At 43.4% G+C, this 18,900-nt stretch overlaps 1 protein-coding gene across 5 annotated transcripts in view; it reads left to right on the top strand.

Annotated features, from left to right (window-relative positions):
* Nucleotides 1–18,900, top strand: part of LOC129346175 (unconventional myosin-Ia-like) — a 62,294-nt gene extending 43,394 nt beyond the window's left edge. For 2 of the 5 annotated variants that reach the window (XM_055003478.1, XM_055003477.1), the window contains exons 22-30: nucleotides 3,248–3,334; nucleotides 5,378–5,464; nucleotides 8,548–8,622; nucleotides 11,492–11,626; nucleotides 13,422–13,528; nucleotides 13,616–13,748; nucleotides 15,734–15,886; nucleotides 17,253–17,380; nucleotides 18,639–18,900. In XM_055003478.1, coding sequence (XP_054859453.1) covers nucleotides 3,248–3,334; nucleotides 5,378–5,464; nucleotides 8,548–8,622; nucleotides 11,492–11,626; nucleotides 13,422–13,528; nucleotides 13,616–13,748; nucleotides 15,734–15,886; nucleotides 17,253–17,380; nucleotides 18,639–18,765 — 1,032 coding nt within the window. In that variant the 3' untranslated portion in view covers nucleotides 18,766–18,900. The remainder of the gene's footprint in view (nucleotides 1–3,247; nucleotides 3,335–5,377; nucleotides 5,465–8,547; nucleotides 8,623–11,491; nucleotides 11,627–13,421; nucleotides 13,529–13,615; nucleotides 13,749–15,733; nucleotides 15,887–17,252; nucleotides 17,381–18,638) is intronic. The other 3 variants (XM_055003481.1, XM_055003480.1, XM_055003479.1) reach the window with 2 other exon arrangements.

Genomic DNA, 18,900 nt, shown 5'->3' with positions numbered 1-18,900 from the left:
GACCCAGCTGTTAGTTCTCAAGCAATGTTTCAACGATGTTTCATTATAAGTATAAAGAGTTATTTTCCGTACAAGGATGAGCTTATGTGATTTTCCCACCATTACTGAATTTCCAAGTTTTGGTTTTTTTTAAATGTCTCTAGCCCTTTCCTTGCAGAGATATAAAGGAAAAGATGTATCTCTGCAACAAAAGGGGTTAGAGATTTACTCTCTTTTTAGAATGGAAGTTGAGGAATTAGGGAAGGACAGATTGTTATAACACTATAATGATATGTCAATTGCCAGTTTAAAACAAAAAAAACCCTCTAGTGTTGGAGGGGAAATGGTTGGCATGGGGGTCTAGGGTCGAGAAATGATGTTGGTGGCATTGAGAAGATCTTTTCCTATCCACACAGGCCCCAGTCTTTCTCAAAATGTCATGCCAAAGCAAAGCAAAATGGGGAAAACAGAGGAGGTGCAATAGCATAGAAGCCATGGGCAACAACTTGTATGTGAAGAACAAAATGACACACAAACACACCCGTTAATATCAACAATGCCATGGGGTAAATAGATACAAGTTTACAAAGACATAATATTAGCAAGAACCCAATACACAGTAGAAAAAATACTGAAGCAGAATATAATAAATTCTAGAGCTAACATTAGACAACACGGAGCACTGGTGGTACATAGGAGTACATATTTAAAGCAGCAGATAATATGTAAGGCAATATGGTGGTGAAGTCTATGGTCCCTAAGTCAATAGCGAAGCATCTGAGACCCCCCTTCCCTACAATACAGCCCTCCCTTTCGAGTAAAAAGCCTTTTTGAATAGTTTGGTTTTGTATCATTTATAAAAAGCCAGGAGAGTGGGGGCTCTCGTGGCCTCCTCAGGCAGGCCATTCCACAGGATAGGGGCCACCACAGAGAAAGCCCACATACAGGCTGCTGCTGACTTCACCTGTGTGCAGCCTGGCACCTGCAGGAGACCCTGTTCAGATGAGCGAAGCTGCCGTGGAGGAACATAGGGAGGGAGGCTGTTCCCTAGGTATGCCGGACCAAAACTGCGAAGAAGTTTGTATGTAATAATTAATATCTTGCACTGAGCGCGGTAACTGATTGTTAGCCATAATTAGAAATACTCATCTAGTTACATTCAAAAATGAGTTGCAAACAGTGTGATCATTCCTTCCCTCACAGTGTATTCTGTGGCAGAAGATACTATTCTGCTAGTGCTGGACTTGGGCTGATTGGTGCATTATGCTAAGTACAAAATGCAAGTAGGCCACCCTTTTTCTGGTTGTGCAGAAAGGCTCTAGATAGCATCACAGGTTACTTCTTATCTTAACTTCTTTGCGGAAATTCTCTGATACTTTTTTTCTGGGAATCGCTCTCTTCCTTTTCTCCTCTATGCATGCATTTCTGGGTGAATCCAAATGGCAATGTATTTATTTATTTTAAACACTGATAGCTCCCCCTTCCCCACCCAAGAAAAGAGGTCTTGAGGCAGTTAATAAGCATCACACGTCTGCATACTTGCCTCTCCGATTGATAGGCGCTGCTTGCTACATGAATGAAGACTATGCAATCAGCCATTCGGTTATTAGTCATCACTTATAACAACGATGGCTATCAAGCAATGAAATACTATTTTCGGTTGATCATTAGCCTTTCAACTGATTCAGAGATTAATTAATTGATTGGAAATTAAATATATTTGCATATGTCCAAAAAAAGCAGTATAATAGCACAGTTGGGACAATTTTTCTGCTTAAAGCAGGAGAGAAGAAAAACTTTCCCATCCACTCAGTTTTCTTGTCTTGCCCACAAGACCACAAGACATCTACCTATGGGGATAGTGTTGTTCCCCAATGAACACCAGTACTAGTCTGAACAAGCATCCAGTAGAGGGCAGACTGGGGGCCAAGCTACAAGTGACGAATGACACTTGAATGGCAAGTGGATTGAGTGGAGGGCAAGTGAACAGGGAGAAATACACTTGCTGTTCAAGTGTCATTCGTCACTTGTAGCTTGGCCCTGGGTAGTGATAGTAAAGAGAACTGGGTAGACCCAGGGCCAAGCTAGGAGTGACGAGTTACACTTGAATGGCAAGTGAACAGATTCACATGTATTCCTCCCTGTTCACCTGCGCTCCTCTTGCACTCCACTTGATCACTACGAGCCAAGCTACAAGTGTCGAATTACACTTGCCTGGCAAGTGAACAGACTCACGTGTGTTCCTCCCTGTTCACTTGCCATTCACTTGCACTCCACTTGATCAAGTAGAGAGTAAGTGGAGAGCAAGCGAATGGCAAGTGAACAGGGAGGAATACACGTGAGTCTGTTCACTTGCCAGGCAAGTGTAATTCATCACTTGTAGCTTGGCTCTATGTCTGTTCACTTGCCATTCAAGTGTAACTCGTCACTTCTAGCTTGGCCCCCAGCTAGATTAAGAGAGATGTAAAATAACACAATTTGATAAACAAAAGCTAACATTTATTGCTAGAAGGAAATAGATCAAGATGGGTAGCTGTGTTTGTCTGTAGCAATAGAAAAGAGCAAGAGTACAGTAGCACCAATAAGACTAACAAAATTTGTGGTAGTGTATGAGCATTTGTGAGTCACAGCTCACTTCTTCAGATACCCTACCACAAATTTCATTAGTCTTATAGTTGATACTGGACTCTTGCTCTTTTCTATTGCGAGAAAGAAAGGTCACCTTTAAATAATACTTTTCAAAATAATAATAATACCAACAACAACATTTGATTTATATACCACCTGTCAGGACAACTTAACGCCCACTGACAGCAGTTTACAAAGTATGTTATTATTATTCCCACAACAATCACCCTGTGAGGTGGTGGGGCTGAGAGAGCTCTGAGAGAGCTGTGACTGATCCAAGGCCACCCAGCTGGCTTCAAGCAGAGGAGTGGGGAATCAAACCCGGCTCTCCAGATTAGAGTCCTGCCACTCTTAACCACTACTGGCTTCATCATTTCTTATCATACCAGAATCAAAATAGCCTCCAAAAAAAAGGCACACTTTAATTCACAGCTCCTTGGATAAAAATTAGCCTTAACCTGTTGAATGAAATGAAGTTTTAGTTGATAGATCTGCTGCCTTAACCTGACCTTGTAGATTTGGGTTGGGAGGAGCGTAGTTCTGTGAGAACTGTGACTCTGTCCTCTGGACTGGTGTCTCTGCATCTCTTTTTCTCTGGGCTCCTGTGGGGTTCTTATCTATCCCCTCCCTTCTTCCACAGTCTCGCAGGCTCCTACGGGAGCTGAAGGAACAGAAACGCCGCACTCAGGCAGCCACGGTCATTTCTGCTTACTGGAAAGGTTATCAGGTAACTCTTTGAGTGATCTTTTGTGCCCTCAGTTTTTCTGATAAGGCCTTCCCGGCTCCCTTTCAACAACCATATACCCTGTTATGTTTGTATTGTACGTACCGTTCTCTGTGACTATGGAAGAATGTTTTCTGTGTTGCAGTAGAAGGTCATACATTGAAGACTAGACAATCTATTGCCCTGACCTGGGCCGTTTCCACACAGCTTACCTTATTCTGCAAAATAGCGAAATCTCGCACGAAATCTCGTGAGAAGATGATAACAGCATCTTCTCGCAAGATTTCGCGTGAGATTCACTATTTTGCAGAATAAGGTAAGCCGTGTGGAAACGGCCCTGGATAGCTGAGGCAAGTCTGATCTCAGAAGCTAAGCAGGGTTGGCATTGGTTAGTAATTCGATGGGAGACCTCCAAAGAAAACCAGGTTTGCAGAGGCAGGCAATAGAAGCAAACCACCTCTGTTATCCTCTTGCCATGAAAACCCCAGCAGGGGGCTGCCATAAGTCATCTATGACTTGAGTGCACTCTCCACCACCACCCAATCTATTGTCTTGGGTTATCACCCTCTTGAAGTCATTAAATTTAATGATTTTTATCCCACCAAGTCATTGTGAATCAAAAATGTGTCAAAATCCTGATGACATCAAGGGCTCAAGGTTCAAACCCCGCCTGTCATCTGAGGATGTCACCTGAATTGGGGTGTGTGGGTGCTTCTTAATTAATTAATAAATAATAAATGATTCAATTGGACTTTTAGAAAGCCCCCAGGGAATCATATAGCAAACTCAATAAATGAAATAGGCAATTATATTAACAAATATTTGATATTTAAAATAGAACCAGAAATAAGTATTGCAAATCATAAATCCAATAAAAATTAAAAACATAAAACATGTGTCTGATAACATAGTAAGATCAGAATAATAATAATAAATAATAATAACATTGGACTTATATTTATTTATATATATTTATATATACTTATATAAGGACAACTTAACACCCACTCAGAGCGGTTTACAAAGTATATTATTAGCCCCACAACAATCACCCTGTGAGGCGGGCGGGGCTGAGAGAGCTCTGAGAGAACTGTGACTGACCCAAGGTCACCCAGCTGGCTTCAAGTGGAAGAGTGAAGAATCAAACCCGGTTCTCCAGATTAGAGTCCTGCCATTCTTAATCACTATACCAAACCTCCCTTATACCAAGAACCAAGGGGAAAATTTCTCACTGCTATTTTATCTGGTCTCCATCTTCTGTCTGACTTTGACAAATTAAATTTTATTCTTTCAGATACAGACCCTTTTATTTCAAATAGGGTGGCCCTCTGTGCCCTGGCTGCTAGTAAAATAAGGGTAAATGTGGTAGCCAGGAGAGTAAACACCTGACATAGATTAGAAACCGTTCGGTTTTAATGTTGTTTAATGTTTACATTTTAGGTAAAATGCATTTTATAGTAATTTTATTTATATCTATGTAACTATACCAAACATCTGGAATATTTCAGAAAGCATTCCATTTCCTTGCCATCTGTGGGATAGCACTTGAGCAAAACCATCCGTCGAATCCCATCAATTCCCATTTTTAAAATTAAAATCAACCCTTAATCAACGACCACTCATTGAGAGGACAAAATCTACCTTTAATCATTTTCTTTTTCAATTTCACTCTTACAGTAATGAACCAGACCTCAACAAATAAAAGCATGTACTTACCTCTCAGCCTTGATGTTGAAAATTTTGCCCGGGCTGATTAAAATTGATCCTCCGCTGATTATTCCACTAAAGTGACTGCCTTAGCAGAGGAAACACATGACTCTGTGAAAACTGTGGGCCAAGCTACAAGTGACAAATGACACTTGAACGGCAAGTGTATTTCTCCCTGTTCACTTGCCCTCCACTCAATCCACTTGCCGTTCAAGTGTCATTCGTCATGTGTAGCTTGGCCCTGAGACTCTGGTCTCTGGGATGGTGTCTTTCTGTCTCTTTTCTTTTCGGGGCCGCTGTGGATTTTTTATTTTATCTGTCCCTTCTGTTCTTCCACAGTCTCGCAGGGTTCTGCGGGAGCTGAAGGAACAGAAGCGCTGCACTCAGGCTGCCAATGTCATTGGTGCTTATTGGAAAGGTTATCAGGTAACTGTGGGAACATACCCCATTGGTGGATGCACCGACCACCACACCACCACTTACCTTTCTGTTTTAAAATGCAGGACGAGTTTATTTATTTTGATAGTTATATCCCTCTTTCAGGGGTCATTTTGTAGAAAAAGAGCTGCAGGAACTCATTAGCATAACTCATTAGCACAACTCATTAGCATATGCCACACCCCTTGCCATCGCCAGAAGTGTATCATTAGCATAACTGATTTGCGTGTGCCACACCCCCTGACATCATCTATCCCGGCTGTTTTGGACCCAATCCTGGTCATTCAGGGCCGAAATTGGGCCCAAAATGGCAAAAAGGGGCTGAAATGGCCAAAAAGGGGCCCGAAATGATCAGAATTGGGCCACTGCTGAGTGGAAGAGTGATCCACCACCTGTCAGAGGCCTGATCCTGGCCGTTTTGGGACCAATCCTGGCTGTTTTAGGCCCGATCCTGGACATTTTGGGCCAAATCCAGGCCAAAACGGGCCCAAAATGGCCAAAAATCAGGTGGGTGGAGCCACCTGACATGTGACCACTTTGGAGAACTACCAGAACTGCGTTCCTGTGCGTTCCCCCTCAAAATGAGCCCTGCCCTCTTTTCTCGTCAATGGATACCCGAAGTGGCTTGTATCATTCTCCTCACAACAACCCTGTGAGGTCGATTAGGCCAAGAGAGAATGACTGGATCAAAGTCACCCAGTGAGATTCCATGACAGAGTGAGGATTCGAACGTGGGTCTCCCAGATTCTAGTCCAACACTGGTTGGACTAGTTCATGTTATTGCAAATAGGTTTCGGGGAGCAGTGGGGCAGCTAGGACAGAGAAGCAGGAAAGGCACTTAGCAACGATAATAATAATTCTCTACAGCCTTGGGAGAATATTTCCTGAGTAAAAAAGGTCGTGAAGTGCAGCTCACACAATCAATTATTCTGAATGTATTTTATCCTCAGTTTTTTTGTCAGCTGCAAGTTGGGATTCATTATTTGTTTGAAATTCACATTCTGCCTCTTTGCTTTTAAAAACCCTTCCAAGTGGCTTTCAGCCAATAAGTGGGAAAAAGCAAGTATATCAATTAAACATTAAAAACAAAACACACACACACACCCTAGCGGAACTATCATAAAAAGATATGACCATAAAAACCACAATGACCATCTAAAACCACAACGAAGGTGTTAAATTTATTTTGAGTTATCATTTGCTCACTGTAATAGAACAATCTTTTGTAGTTTCCCTCAGAGCTCTGGGCCATGTGAGTGCCAGATTGAGGAGGATATTATATAACGGTGGCAGGCAGTGTGTCCCTGTGCCAAAAAAGAGAGCTGAAAAGACACAACCACCTCATCACCTTTTGGATCTCGCTTTGTATTTGAGTAAGTCCAGGAGGGGAGATCCATAAACAGGCACACAACTACTGAGAAAGCTCTGCCTTTTCCCCTAGCTAATATCCTTAGCCACAGGAGGTTTTGTTGAGGCACCTAGAGTTGCCAACAGGACATTTTTGCCAGTATGCCACCCTAATAGGGTGTATGCTTGGTGATCCCAGGACATTTTGGAAGGCAGGACATAGGGTGCTTAACATGGCTACCTCCTTCCCTGGGTCACCTACGTTTGCCAACAGGATGTCTTTGCCACTTGGCAACTCTAAAAACAGCAGGGGGCAGGATCGTGGAGGTATGAACACCTAGGCCTGGGGAGAGACAGGTTCAAATCCCTACCGGCCATGAAAAATTAACTGGATGGCTTGGCCGGTCATTCTTGCAACTTAAACTCCCTCACAGGGTTGCTGTGAAAATAAAATGGGCAAGGGGAGAACCATGTATACTGCCCGGAACTACTTGGAGGATGGGCAGGAGAAAAATGTAATCGATAAATGGCTTTCCTTGAAGGAACCTGGAATTTTTTAGTTCAGAGAAGGTGTTGAAATTTCCTGTCAGAGATCCTTATCCTTTCCCCACTGGGAAGTGGGATTGATAAGAACAATTCAAGTCTATGATATAGAATTCACCAGAGGCCTAGGAGCATCCTGGTTTTTTTTTCCAGAGGATTTGGCTGCTTCCACTTCTGATTGATAAGGTTCAGGGATATCATTTCTAGTTCTTTTGTTTGTTTGTTTAGGGTGACCAAAAAAGGGAGGGCACCCCAAGTGGGGGTCTGGTGAACAGTTGTGAAAGAAAGGAACCCCATGTTCACCCTAACTTCTCCTCACTTCCTCTGGCTTAACCCCTCTCCATCTTCTTATTTGACCCTTAGCTAGCCATTCACACAGTTAAAAAAGGAGACTTTACTCTTCTTTCATTTTTGAAGGAGAAATTATATGTGTCTAATCTCAGAAGCTAAGCAGGGTCGACCTTGGCTAGTAATTGGATGGGAGACCTCCAACAGAGACCAGGGTTGTGGAGGCAGGCAATGTCAAACCTCCTCTGTTAGCCATGAAAATCCCACCAAGGGTCGCCATTATTCAACTATGACTTGAGGGCAGAATTTCATTTTTCAATCTTAAAAATAATTTTCTCGCTCATTCTTAGTCAAGATACATGGGCTATATTAGTCTGTCTTTTCTTAGGCAGGTCTTACAGATAAAAGCCTTTGCATAAAAAAGATTATTGCCAATTCCACATAGCTTTGACGATGATTTATCATACACAGTTACAATATTTTAATATTTCTCTTAAGATACTATTTATTTGATGCTAAACAGTGGGGTTTGTTTAAACAGACTTCTGGTTAGAAAAAAAGGAGATTAATATATTTTTTTTGAATTTAAAAACGTAGCACTTTTTTGGCTTTGATTTCTTTCTTCCTTTTTTGAGGATGAGTATACCAAAGATTTCACTACTAGTTACATTTAGAACTGAACCACGTGGGTCCCATAGTTTTGTCTGCATCGCCGGCTCCATAGTCAGAAGAACTGCAATGGGTCATTCAGATTTGCAACCCTTAATTTATCTCCTGTTTCTTAAAGCATTTTACCTTGTGAAAGACCATCTGCCTGAAGGAAATTATAATGGTCTGTCAGTCTATGCTGTGCTACTAAGTGTTGTTGGGGTTTTTTTTTTGTATGTTCACAGACACGAAAGGAATACAAGAAGTATTTCCGTTCTGGGGCCTCTGCCCGCATTGCCACTTTTATCTACCAAAGCCTGGTAAGTAAGATCCTGGCCCAGTTTGTTGGGGAAAATAGTGAGAAGGGGAGGAAATGGGGGGGGGGGCTTTTAAATCTTTGAATTAGAATGCTGAATGGTAGGAGTTTCTTAAAGGATACATTAGTCCTGAAAACATACAGCTCAGAGGGATTGTGAGCTCAGTATGTGAGCCAGTGTGGTGATGTGAGAGATCTAGAGGAGTTAGCCGTGTTAGTCTGTAGTAGCAAAATAGAAAAGAGTCCAGTTGGTTAAGACTAACCAACTTTACTGTAGCATAAGCTTTCGAGAATAACAGTGCATCTGACAAAGAGAACTGTGATTCTCGAAAGCTTATGCTACAGTAAAGTTGGTTAGTCTTAAAGGTGCTACTGGACTCTTTTCTATTGTGGTGAGGTGGTTAGAGTGTCATTTTAGTATCAGGGAGATTCTGGACTCAAATTCCCGCTCAGCAATGCAGCTCAATGACAGTGCAATCCTAAACAGAGTTACACCCTTTTAAACCTTTGACTTCAGTGGACTCGGAAAAGCATACCTCTGTTTAGGGTTGCACTGAGAGTGACTTTGAGTATGTCACTCTCTGTTGTCTTAGGGCCAAGCTACACATGACGAATGACACTTGAACGGCAAGTGGACTGAGTGGAGGGCAAGTGAACAGGGAGAAATACACTTGCCGTTCAAGTGTCATTCATTACTTGTAGCTTGGCCCTCAATCTACCTCACAGGAATGTGGTGAGGATAAAATAGAGGATAGGGAAGATATGTATCCCACCTTAAGCTTCATGAAGGAAGGATGAGACAACAATGAAATAGAATACCTATAAATAGCATTATTATCAACTAGCAACATTTTAAAAAATGGGTCCTTGAAAAGTCAGGAATGCTGGACTTCCTTCCGCCACACCACCCTCCAGAGGGACGGGATGGCTTGCCTGGCTGTCCCCCCATGGTGGCACCCTCTGGAGACTGCATTGGCCACGATGCACCTTTTTATCCTGATGTGCCTGCACAGGTGCACCAAGAAAAAAGTGCGTCATCGCCAATATGGCTTGCCTTTTATCTAGAAAGTCGGGCAGAATGAAGGCAACCTAGTTGGCTAGCTCTTTGCTCTGGGCAATTCCACAGACAGTTTCCAGAGAACCCTGAGCTTTTAAGAAGCTCTTCAATGGAAAACTTTAGTACAGCAGGTAACCCTTCCCTTAAAGACAGCTTGAAGGAGCACTTGGTATGTTTTGGGCGTGCTAAGAGGAATCAGTCGAATTGAGTGCCTTCCCTAGATTATGCCTTTCAACCTCCTGATACGAATGGTGGTTCCAAAGGTTCCTGTTTAAAGAGGAAGTTGAAACTCGCAGGAATAGGGAATGAGGTATTTTGCCACTAGAGGGAAGAGTTTGCAAACCAGGACTAGCAGGTCTGAGGGATGAGGGAAGGGTGGAGAAAGTGAGAATTGTTCAGGGCAGAGTCTCTCTACACGATACTGACGCTCAAGTGAAGGGAGACACAATCTTAGCTGGGACATGTAGTTCAAAAAGACAGCGTGGAAGGTTCTGTCAATATCCCCTCTCTACAAGAGGGTATTTTAAAAAGACAGCTGATAAAGATGCTCCTCAGAAGATTTGTTAATTAGAAAAAATTAACAAACCCTTTGAGGAGCGATCCGGCTCTGTCTTTTCAAACTGCCCTCCTGTGGTGAGGGGGCATTAATAGATCCTTCAGCTTTTAAACTACGCTTCCCGGATAACATTGCGTCTCCCTTCACTTAAGCATCCTCGTGTAAGAAGTATCATGTAGAGAGACTCTCAGGGCCAAGCTACAAGTCACGAATGACACTTGAACAGCAAGTGTATTTCTTCCTGTTCACTTGCGCTCCACTCAATCCACTTGCCATTTAAGTGTCATTCGTCACTTGTAGCTTGGCCCTCAGTTTGAAGGGTGAGCTGCAGAAAGTAAGAAGCCAAGTAGCGACTCAGCTGAGTGAGCTTGAGATTAGAACACAAAGGACTGCATTAATTGTTGCCCTTGTTGTTCATTCATGGCTCTCTATGGGCCAAGCTACACATGACGAATGACACTTGAACGGCAAGTGGATTGAGTGGAGGGCAAGTGAACAGGGAGAAATACACTTGCTGTTCAAGTGTCATTCGTCATGTGTAGCTTGGCCCTGAATCTTCACTACCAGGTCCAAAAATATCTCTGGAGCTTTTTTGCTTAGACAAGGGATGGTCAATATTTGTGCTGGGAACTGCCCTATTCCAGGGAGCAGTCGATCGCATGGTAAATGTTTGACACCATCTTGTAGCAAAAGTGTCATGTTTAGGTTTGTATGTGACAGCTTTAGATAGTAGAGTCTACTATGGGCCAAGCTACAAGTGACAAATGACACTTGAACGGCAAGTGGATCGAGTGGAGGGCAAGTGAACAGGGAGGAATACACTTGCCGTTCAAGCATCACTTGTAGTTTGGCCCTATGACTCTTCCATCTTAGGGTAGATTCTTGTCTCTTTTTTTGCTTGTAATCCCACTTTTTTTCAAAGGCAGCATATTCCAAGTAGTCCCTGATCTAGGCACTGTTTAGCCCTGGCAAGGTTGCTGCATTGTGAACCTTTAGACTGTGAGCCAAGCTACAAGTGATGGATGACTCTTGCCTGGCAAGTGAACAGACTCATATGTATTCCTCCTTGTTCATTTGCCATTCACTTGCCCTCCACTTGATCAAGTGGAGGGCAAGTGAATGGCAAGTGAACAGGGAGGAATACACGTGAGGCTGTTCACTTGCCAGGCAAGAGTCATCCATCACTTGTAGCTTGGCTCTGTGTCCTGGGCTGCTTTTTGATATTTTGATGAGCTGTGGTCTCTTTCTCTTTTCTTACAGGGGCAAAAATTTCTCTTGGCTCTGAAAAACAACTTGCCTTCCATGACGGTGACAGACCACACCTGGCCACCTGCTCCTTACAGATTTTTCACAGATGCTAACCAAGAACTAAAGAAGATCTTTCACCATTGGCGGGTTAGAAATCGAAAGTGGCTATTTATTTCTCCTTTCAGGATCAAAGTGCCTTGGCTCCTTTGGGGTGTATTATAGGCAGGGCTGTGTGCATGCTGGACCGATGTGATCAGAATATATTATACTAATTAAGTGTACCTGAATATAAGAACCTGCAATAAACTGGAGAGAGATGGGGGGTGGTGGTCTGAGGACTCTCCTTCCTTTTCCTCCATCCCTCCATCCACTGCCAGGAGCACACTGAGAGCCAAGCTACAAGTGACGCCTTACACAGGTTGGACACTTGTCAGCTTACCTCAAGTTTTGAAGGGAAATGTAGGCGTCCTGGTTTTACAGCTTGGCTCTCCATTACAGCTGCAAGACCAGGATGCCTACATTTCCCATCAAAACTTGAGGGAAGCTGACAAGTGTCCAACCTGTGTCCGGCGTCACTTGTAGCTTGGCCCTTTGTAGGTATTCTCTGGCAGCAGAATCCCTCTGCCATACCAAACAGGATTCAAGAATGCCTGGCTTGGGAGGGTACGGAGTAAGCTCCCAAGTTTAAGATAATGACTACGGCAAGCGATTCTCTGTGGATAATGTTTGGATGGATTTTCACAAAGATCTGAAATTTGGACATGGAAAATTGGACTTGATGTCAAGTGAGATTTTGAGACTTACAAAGAGAGAGAGAGAAAGAGAGGTTATTTTGCTAATAAATTTTAAAGCAACAATTATGATGGGAAAGGTCTTGCTCCTTGCCAAGGACACAGGGAAAGCAAGGTGTAAAGGCTTGGCACATCTACCATTACATCAAGAGCCATGTATGCATAGCCATAAGAGAGGCTCTGGTACGATTCATGAGAACAGCACGTGTGTGGAAACAGCTGGGCAAGGCACAGCAAACTACAGTAAGTCAAATAGTACCCACCTAGGCATCTAGCATCCACCTCCTCTTTCACCACCGGAGCTCACAGTGGAGCTACAGTCCAGCAGTCTCAGAGCTAAACTACCCGAGACGAATTACACGAGGACGCTCAAGTGAAAGGAGACGCAATGTTAGCCGGGAAGTGTAGTTTGAATTTCACCTCTCTCTACAGAGTTCACAAAGATCACTCCTTAGAGGGTTTGTTAATTTTATCTTTGCCTACTTAAAGGGGAGGTGAAATTGACAGAGCCTTCGGGGAGGCAAAGAGGAAAATGACAAACCCTCTGAGGAGTCATCTTTGCCGGCTGTGTAGAATTACACGAGGACACTCAAGTGAAGGGAGTTGCAGTGTTAGCCGGGAAGCGTAGTTTGAATTTCACCTCTCTCTACAGAGTAGCAAAGACCACTACTCAGAGGGTTTGTTAATAACTGACAGAGCCTTCGGGGAGGCGAAGAGGAAATTAACAAACCCTCTGAGAAGTGATCTTTACAGCTCTGTAGAGAGAAGTGAAATTCAAACTACACATCCCGGCTAACATTGCGTCTCCCTTCACTTGAACGTCCTCGTGTAATTCGTCTCGTATGGTTTAGCTCTGAGGAACTAGGATCTGGGCAACCCAGGTTCGATTCCCTGCTCAGCCAAGGAAACTTGTTGGGTGGCTTTGAGCCAGTCACAGCCTCTCAGCCTAACCTACCTCACAGGGTTGTTGTGAGGAAAAATGGAGGTGAGGCAAATGATGTAAGCCATTTTGGGTCCTCATTGTAAAGAAAGGTGGGATATTAACAAAGTAAAATAAAATACAAACAATAAAATATAAATAATAAAGTTGGAAGGTGCTGCAAGGCTGATTATGTATTGTTTTTTCTCCCATTCCTGCTTCTCTGATGCAGTGCAAGAAATACCGGGACCAGCTGCCGCCACAGAGAAAAGCAGCCCTACAGGACAAGCTGTGTGCCAGCGAACTGTTCCGGGACAAGAAAAGCTTGTACACCAAGAGGTGAGAACAAGGGCAGGAGCCAAGGTCAGCCCAGCTGAGAGTGGGTCAAGCCTATCAGGATAACAGTCTGTGTTGTGTGTCTTCCAGTCTCCCGCAGCCTTTCCGAGGGGAATACCTGGGGCTGAAAGAGAACCCCAAGTACCGCAAGCTCCAGTCCACTGCTGACGGCAAGCTGGTTATGGCTGACAACGTGAGGAAAGTCAACCGGGGTGATGGAAAGGTCAGAAACGTGTTGCCTTCACTTCTCATTGGACAGGGAATCGTCATCTTTCCCCCAAAAAAATTTACAGATTAATGTTTTTGTGCATATCGCTCAGGTATGTAGTAATACAAAAGAGCAAGAGCCCAGTAGCACCTCTAAGACTAACAAAATTTGTGGTAGGGTGTGAGCTTTCGTGAGCCACAGCTCACTTCTTCAGATACCAAGAGTAGTAGTATCTGAAGAAGTGAGCTGTGACTCATGAAAGCTCATACCATACCGCAAATTTTGTTAGTCTTATAGGCTCTACTGGACTCTTGCTCTTTTCTATTGCTACAGACAGACTAACACAGCTACCGATCTTTATCTATCTCCCAGGTATATAGAAACCCAGACCCGGGCAGTTTCCACACAGCTTACCTTTTGCTGGAACACAGTGTCTTCATGTGCGAAATCATGCCAGGAAGATGTTGTTATTGCGCTATTTTGCACGAGAACACACTGTGTCCCAGCAAAAGGTAAGCTGTGTGGAAATGGCCCTGGTCTGTGGAAAGAGACTATTCTTTAAAAAAAAAAATTTCCTTCCAAACATTTTTACATACAACAATAACGTAAAATGGTATTGCCACAACAGTTATACAAGAAAAACTTTAAACAGATTTATTATTATAAAGTTGGATATTATATTTTGCTACAATTTTACCCAAAACAGATATCATGTTGGCATTGTGAATTAAGATTTATATGAGATTCTTTATTTATATTTGTATATTTCTGTTGTTTTACACTGGTGATTTTGTTATTAGTGAGTTGTTCCTGGAGAGGTATTCTAAATATGGATACCATTTTTCTGGGAAATTTGTTGTTTTAGGGAAGTTTGCTGATTGCTGTTATCGTTTCCATTATTAGTTCTTCCCATATCTATTTAGGTTGGGTGGCGAAATAGACTATTCTTATTGCTTTCGTGATTCGCACAAGTTCTCTATTAAGTACAACAAATAAACCATGACAGTTAAAAGGAGCCTCCATGTTTAGAAGCAGTGTAATTCAGAATACGTGGTGCTGGAGACAGAAAAACAGGGGTGGCCTCATGTCATTCAACAGTTCCATACTTTCGGCTTTTGTCAAGGCTGGTTTAGCCCTAACAATTAAATAAAACCTCCATATTCAGAGGCAATGTACCTTACTGCCAGGCGCTAAGGTAGGTTGTTGAATTTATGCTCAGAAGCATCCACAATCACTCCAGAAGAGTTAGCCGTGTTAGTCTGTAGTTGCAAAATAGTAAAAGAGTCCAGTAGCAGCTTTAAGACTGACCAACTTTCTTGAAAGCTTATGCTGCAATAAAGTTGGTTAGTCATAAAGGTGCTACTGAACTCTTTGCTATACAGATATTAAGGTCATAGATTCAGAGGAGTTAGCCGTGTTAGTCTGTAGCTGCAAAATAGTAAAGAGTCCAGTAGCACCTTTAAGACTAACCAACTTTCTTGAAAGCTTATGCTGCAATAAAGTTGGTTAGTTATAAAGGTGCTACTGGACTCTTTGATATACAGATATTGAGTTCATAGATTCAGGGCCAAGCTACAAGTGATGAATGACACTTGAACGGCAAGTGGATTGAGTGGAGGGCAAGTGAACAGGGAGAAATACACTTGCCGTTCAAATGTCATTCGTCACTTGTAGCTTGGCCCTCAGAGAAGTTAGCCATGTTAGTCTGTAGCTGCAAAATAGTAAAGAGTCCAGTAGCACCTTAGAGACTAACCAACTTTCTTGAAAGCTTATGCTGCAATAAAGTTGGTTAGTCTTAAAGGTGCTACTGGACTCTTTACTATTTTGCACTTAATCATGCTTAGAATACTAGAACTAGATAAACCTTTGTGTTGATTCAGAAGAGCTCTCCTTACATTCTCAAGACCTTGCCGTAAGATGTTCGAAATGGCAACCTTTCCCCACAAGTGACTGCAGACCATTCCAGGTTGTCTTTCTCATTCATTCCTTGTCTCTTTTAGGCCTCTCCTAAACTCTTCCTTCTCACCAAAAGTCATGTTATCCTGGCCGATCCCAAGGCAGCTCAACCCAAGACTGTGATCACCTTGGGTGACATTGACAGTGTCTCTGTCAGCCACTACTCAGATGGGTTCTTTGTTTTGCACCTTAAAGAGGTACTGAACAGGGGGATGGTGGGTCCTGCTATTCATAGGGTGGGGCAGGGAAATAGGACATGCTCGGAAGACACCTGGAGTCAGTTTGCTCTCCTTTGCCTCTCTTTGAAATCCTTTTGGAAAGGTTAGGGACAAGTAGGTGACACTACAGCTTGTTTGTTTTTAGATGTCACCATTTCCCATCTTGGAGCCTAGTTTAGGAGAAAAGTAGGGGAAGAGTTGCAGACGAAGGAGCGTCCCATTCCACCCCCTGCTAGAAAACTGATCCTCCCATCCCAATCATAAGTTGTTTGATGCTATCCGCATTTCAAGGTCCATCTCTTCTATTTCCCCCTTCTGTACTTGATTGGCGTAATTTGCAATGATCAGAATTTGGGACTTCACCAACATTCCTAGTCTGTGGGCTGGATCCAGACTAGGGTTGCCAGCTCCATTGGGAAATTCCTGGAGATCTGGAGAGTGAAACCTGGAGAAAGTGGGGTTTGGGGAGGGAAAGGACCTTGGCATGGCATAATCCCATAGAGTCCACCCTCCAAAGCAGCCATTTTCTCCAGGCGAACTGATCTCTGTGGCCTGGAGACCAGTTTTAATTCCGGGAGATCTCCAGCCACTACCTGGAGGCTGGCAACCCTAATCCAGACTAAATTTTCCCCTAATGGAAGGGGTGGTGTAATTTTCACCGGTTCCCTCTTCTACTGCAGATACCCAGATTGCCCTTCATGCCATTCCTGAGGGTCCCCATAGGAGCAACATTTTGGGGAGATAATTGGGCTGCAGTAGAAGACGGGAAGTAGGAAAGTTCTACTCCATTGACAGGACTGACTTCTGTCAACAGAAAATTTAGACACTGCGTACAATCCCATATCTCTACTGCCCATTCTTCCAACCTAAGGACTGCCAAAGTTGAAAAGACAATTACATTACAGTCAAGGTTTATTTATTCCACCTTTCCCACGGAAACTACAACTAAAACCAATGCTGTAAGAACAGTATAAGACATACAACCTGCAGCATTTGAGAACACTGCCTTAAAAACACAATAGGGGCAGTAAAGCAGGAATTGCCAGGCTGTAGAACAATGCAATGAAATATTAAACTGCGTACAATCAAGAATGTCATAAAGCTGGATTAAGAATCCTGAAAATCTTGAAGCGTGACCAAAGGGAGTGGAAGTTGACACGGGTACACGTGGGCTGATTTTCAACTGCAGTAGGGAGCAGCCAGAGTTGTTGTACACACAAGTGAGCAAAGTTATTATCCAGTTAATAAGGAGGTCAGTTAAGAGGGGGACACGTTGTTGTTTGTAGGCTTGGGAAATGACTAGGACGATGCCTTCAAGAGATCTGAACTTCTCTCTCTTTTGTAGTCTTCCACAGCAAGCACCAAAGGGGACTTCTTGCTTATCAGTGACCACCTGATCGAACTGGTCACCCGACTCCACCAGACATTACTGGAGACAACAAAGCAGAAACTGAAACTCCAAGTGACTGATGAGTAAGGGCAGACTTGGCAGTGGTGGGGATTTGCACCAAGTGTCAGGAGTAGAGATGGGCACAAACCGAAATACGAACCAAAGTTCAACACGAATCGGGCCTGTTTTTGGTTTGCGAACTGGTGGTTCGTCAGAGCTCTTTTCTGATGAACTGCAACAAGATGCTATGATTTTTAGAGCGGTTTGTTTTTCGGTTCGTCACTGCAGACAGCCTGGCACCAATCAATCTGTTACCTAGGCAATAGGAGGTAGGCTTTCTGCAGACCTTCTGCAGCTCCAGAAGTAACAAACTGACCGACCAAACGAACTAGTTCGCAAAGCGAGCAAGTTCATGGTGGTTCATGGTACATGAAATGCAACAAACCACGAACCGCCATTTCCCCAGTTCATGCCCGCCTCTAGTCAAGAGTTCTTTGGTAGTGGTGGGCGTTGTATCCCTGTCCTATTCTCCTCCTTGTCCAGAGAACAGCTATGTTAATTTACCAAAGACTACTGAGCAAGATTTAGACAGGCAGGAGGAGGGATGCAGACGCGGCTAAAGCCATGTCTATTGTAGTGCAAAACCAAATAGGGGTAGCATCAGCGTTATGGGTTGATGATATTTTTCAGTAAGTTGTGCATTAGAACAAGTCTGCATTGTTTAGGCTGGCCTTTGCTGGGGGAGTCTTTTGGAAAACATTTTGGTTCCCCTGTTTACCCAGAAATTTTCAGCTCACCGTAAAATATTGAAATATTGTAAAATTTTATACCTTCCTTTCCCCATTGTAATCAAAGCAGCTTGCAAAAATCGCAGTGCTTAACAGATCTCTGACCAGCTCCACAAGTTTTTGAAAGTATATTTTGTTTGATTTCACTGAAAATATTACCCACTCCCGCCTCCTGTGCAAACAAAGCTCTCCGAATTAATCCCTCCCCTGGCCCTTGGCATATTAGTTGCCACCTCAATAGCAGGCTCTGCTACAGTGTGAGGTTTCCCCCTGCCTCTGAAAAATTTGCACTTGGTCCAAAGCTGACATTCAGGTAGAGGATGCCGCAACACTAGCTGATCCCACACACGTTGGATAATGCACTCCCATCCTCTTTAGAGATCATTTGGAACGGAATTTTTCGAGTGTGAAACAAAAAATCCACTTCCAAACGATTGCTAAAGTGCATTGAAAGTGCATTATCCAATGTGTGCAGAATCAGCTGTTCTCTTTGGCTAAGTTACAACGGAGACATTTCTTCTTCTAACTTGAGTAATCTTCTGGTCCCCTACAGGTTTCTGGTGAAGTTCAAGCAAGGCAGCATCACGGTCAAGGTAACAGAGACAGCTGAGAAGCAGGGCACAGCAGCACCCATCGTCAGGAAGAAAGGCAGCCGTAGAATGGAAGTGCTGGTCCATTGAGGTGGAGCTGGGGGAGGGCAAAGAGGTACCCAAATGACACTGCTTCTCCACAGCCAGCTATATAGACTCCCTGAGAATCTGGAGCGGGGAACATCAGTCCTTCAGCATCTCTTTCTCAGAGGTAGCTGTCGAAAT

Source organism: Eublepharis macularius, chromosome 19, assembly GCF_028583425.1.
Source record: "Eublepharis macularius isolate TG4126 chromosome 19, MPM_Emac_v1.0, whole genome shotgun sequence".
Lineage (NCBI taxonomy): Eukaryota > Metazoa > Chordata > Lepidosauria > Squamata > Eublepharidae > Eublepharis > Eublepharis macularius.
This window is presented reverse-complemented; position numbering and strand designations above follow the sequence as displayed.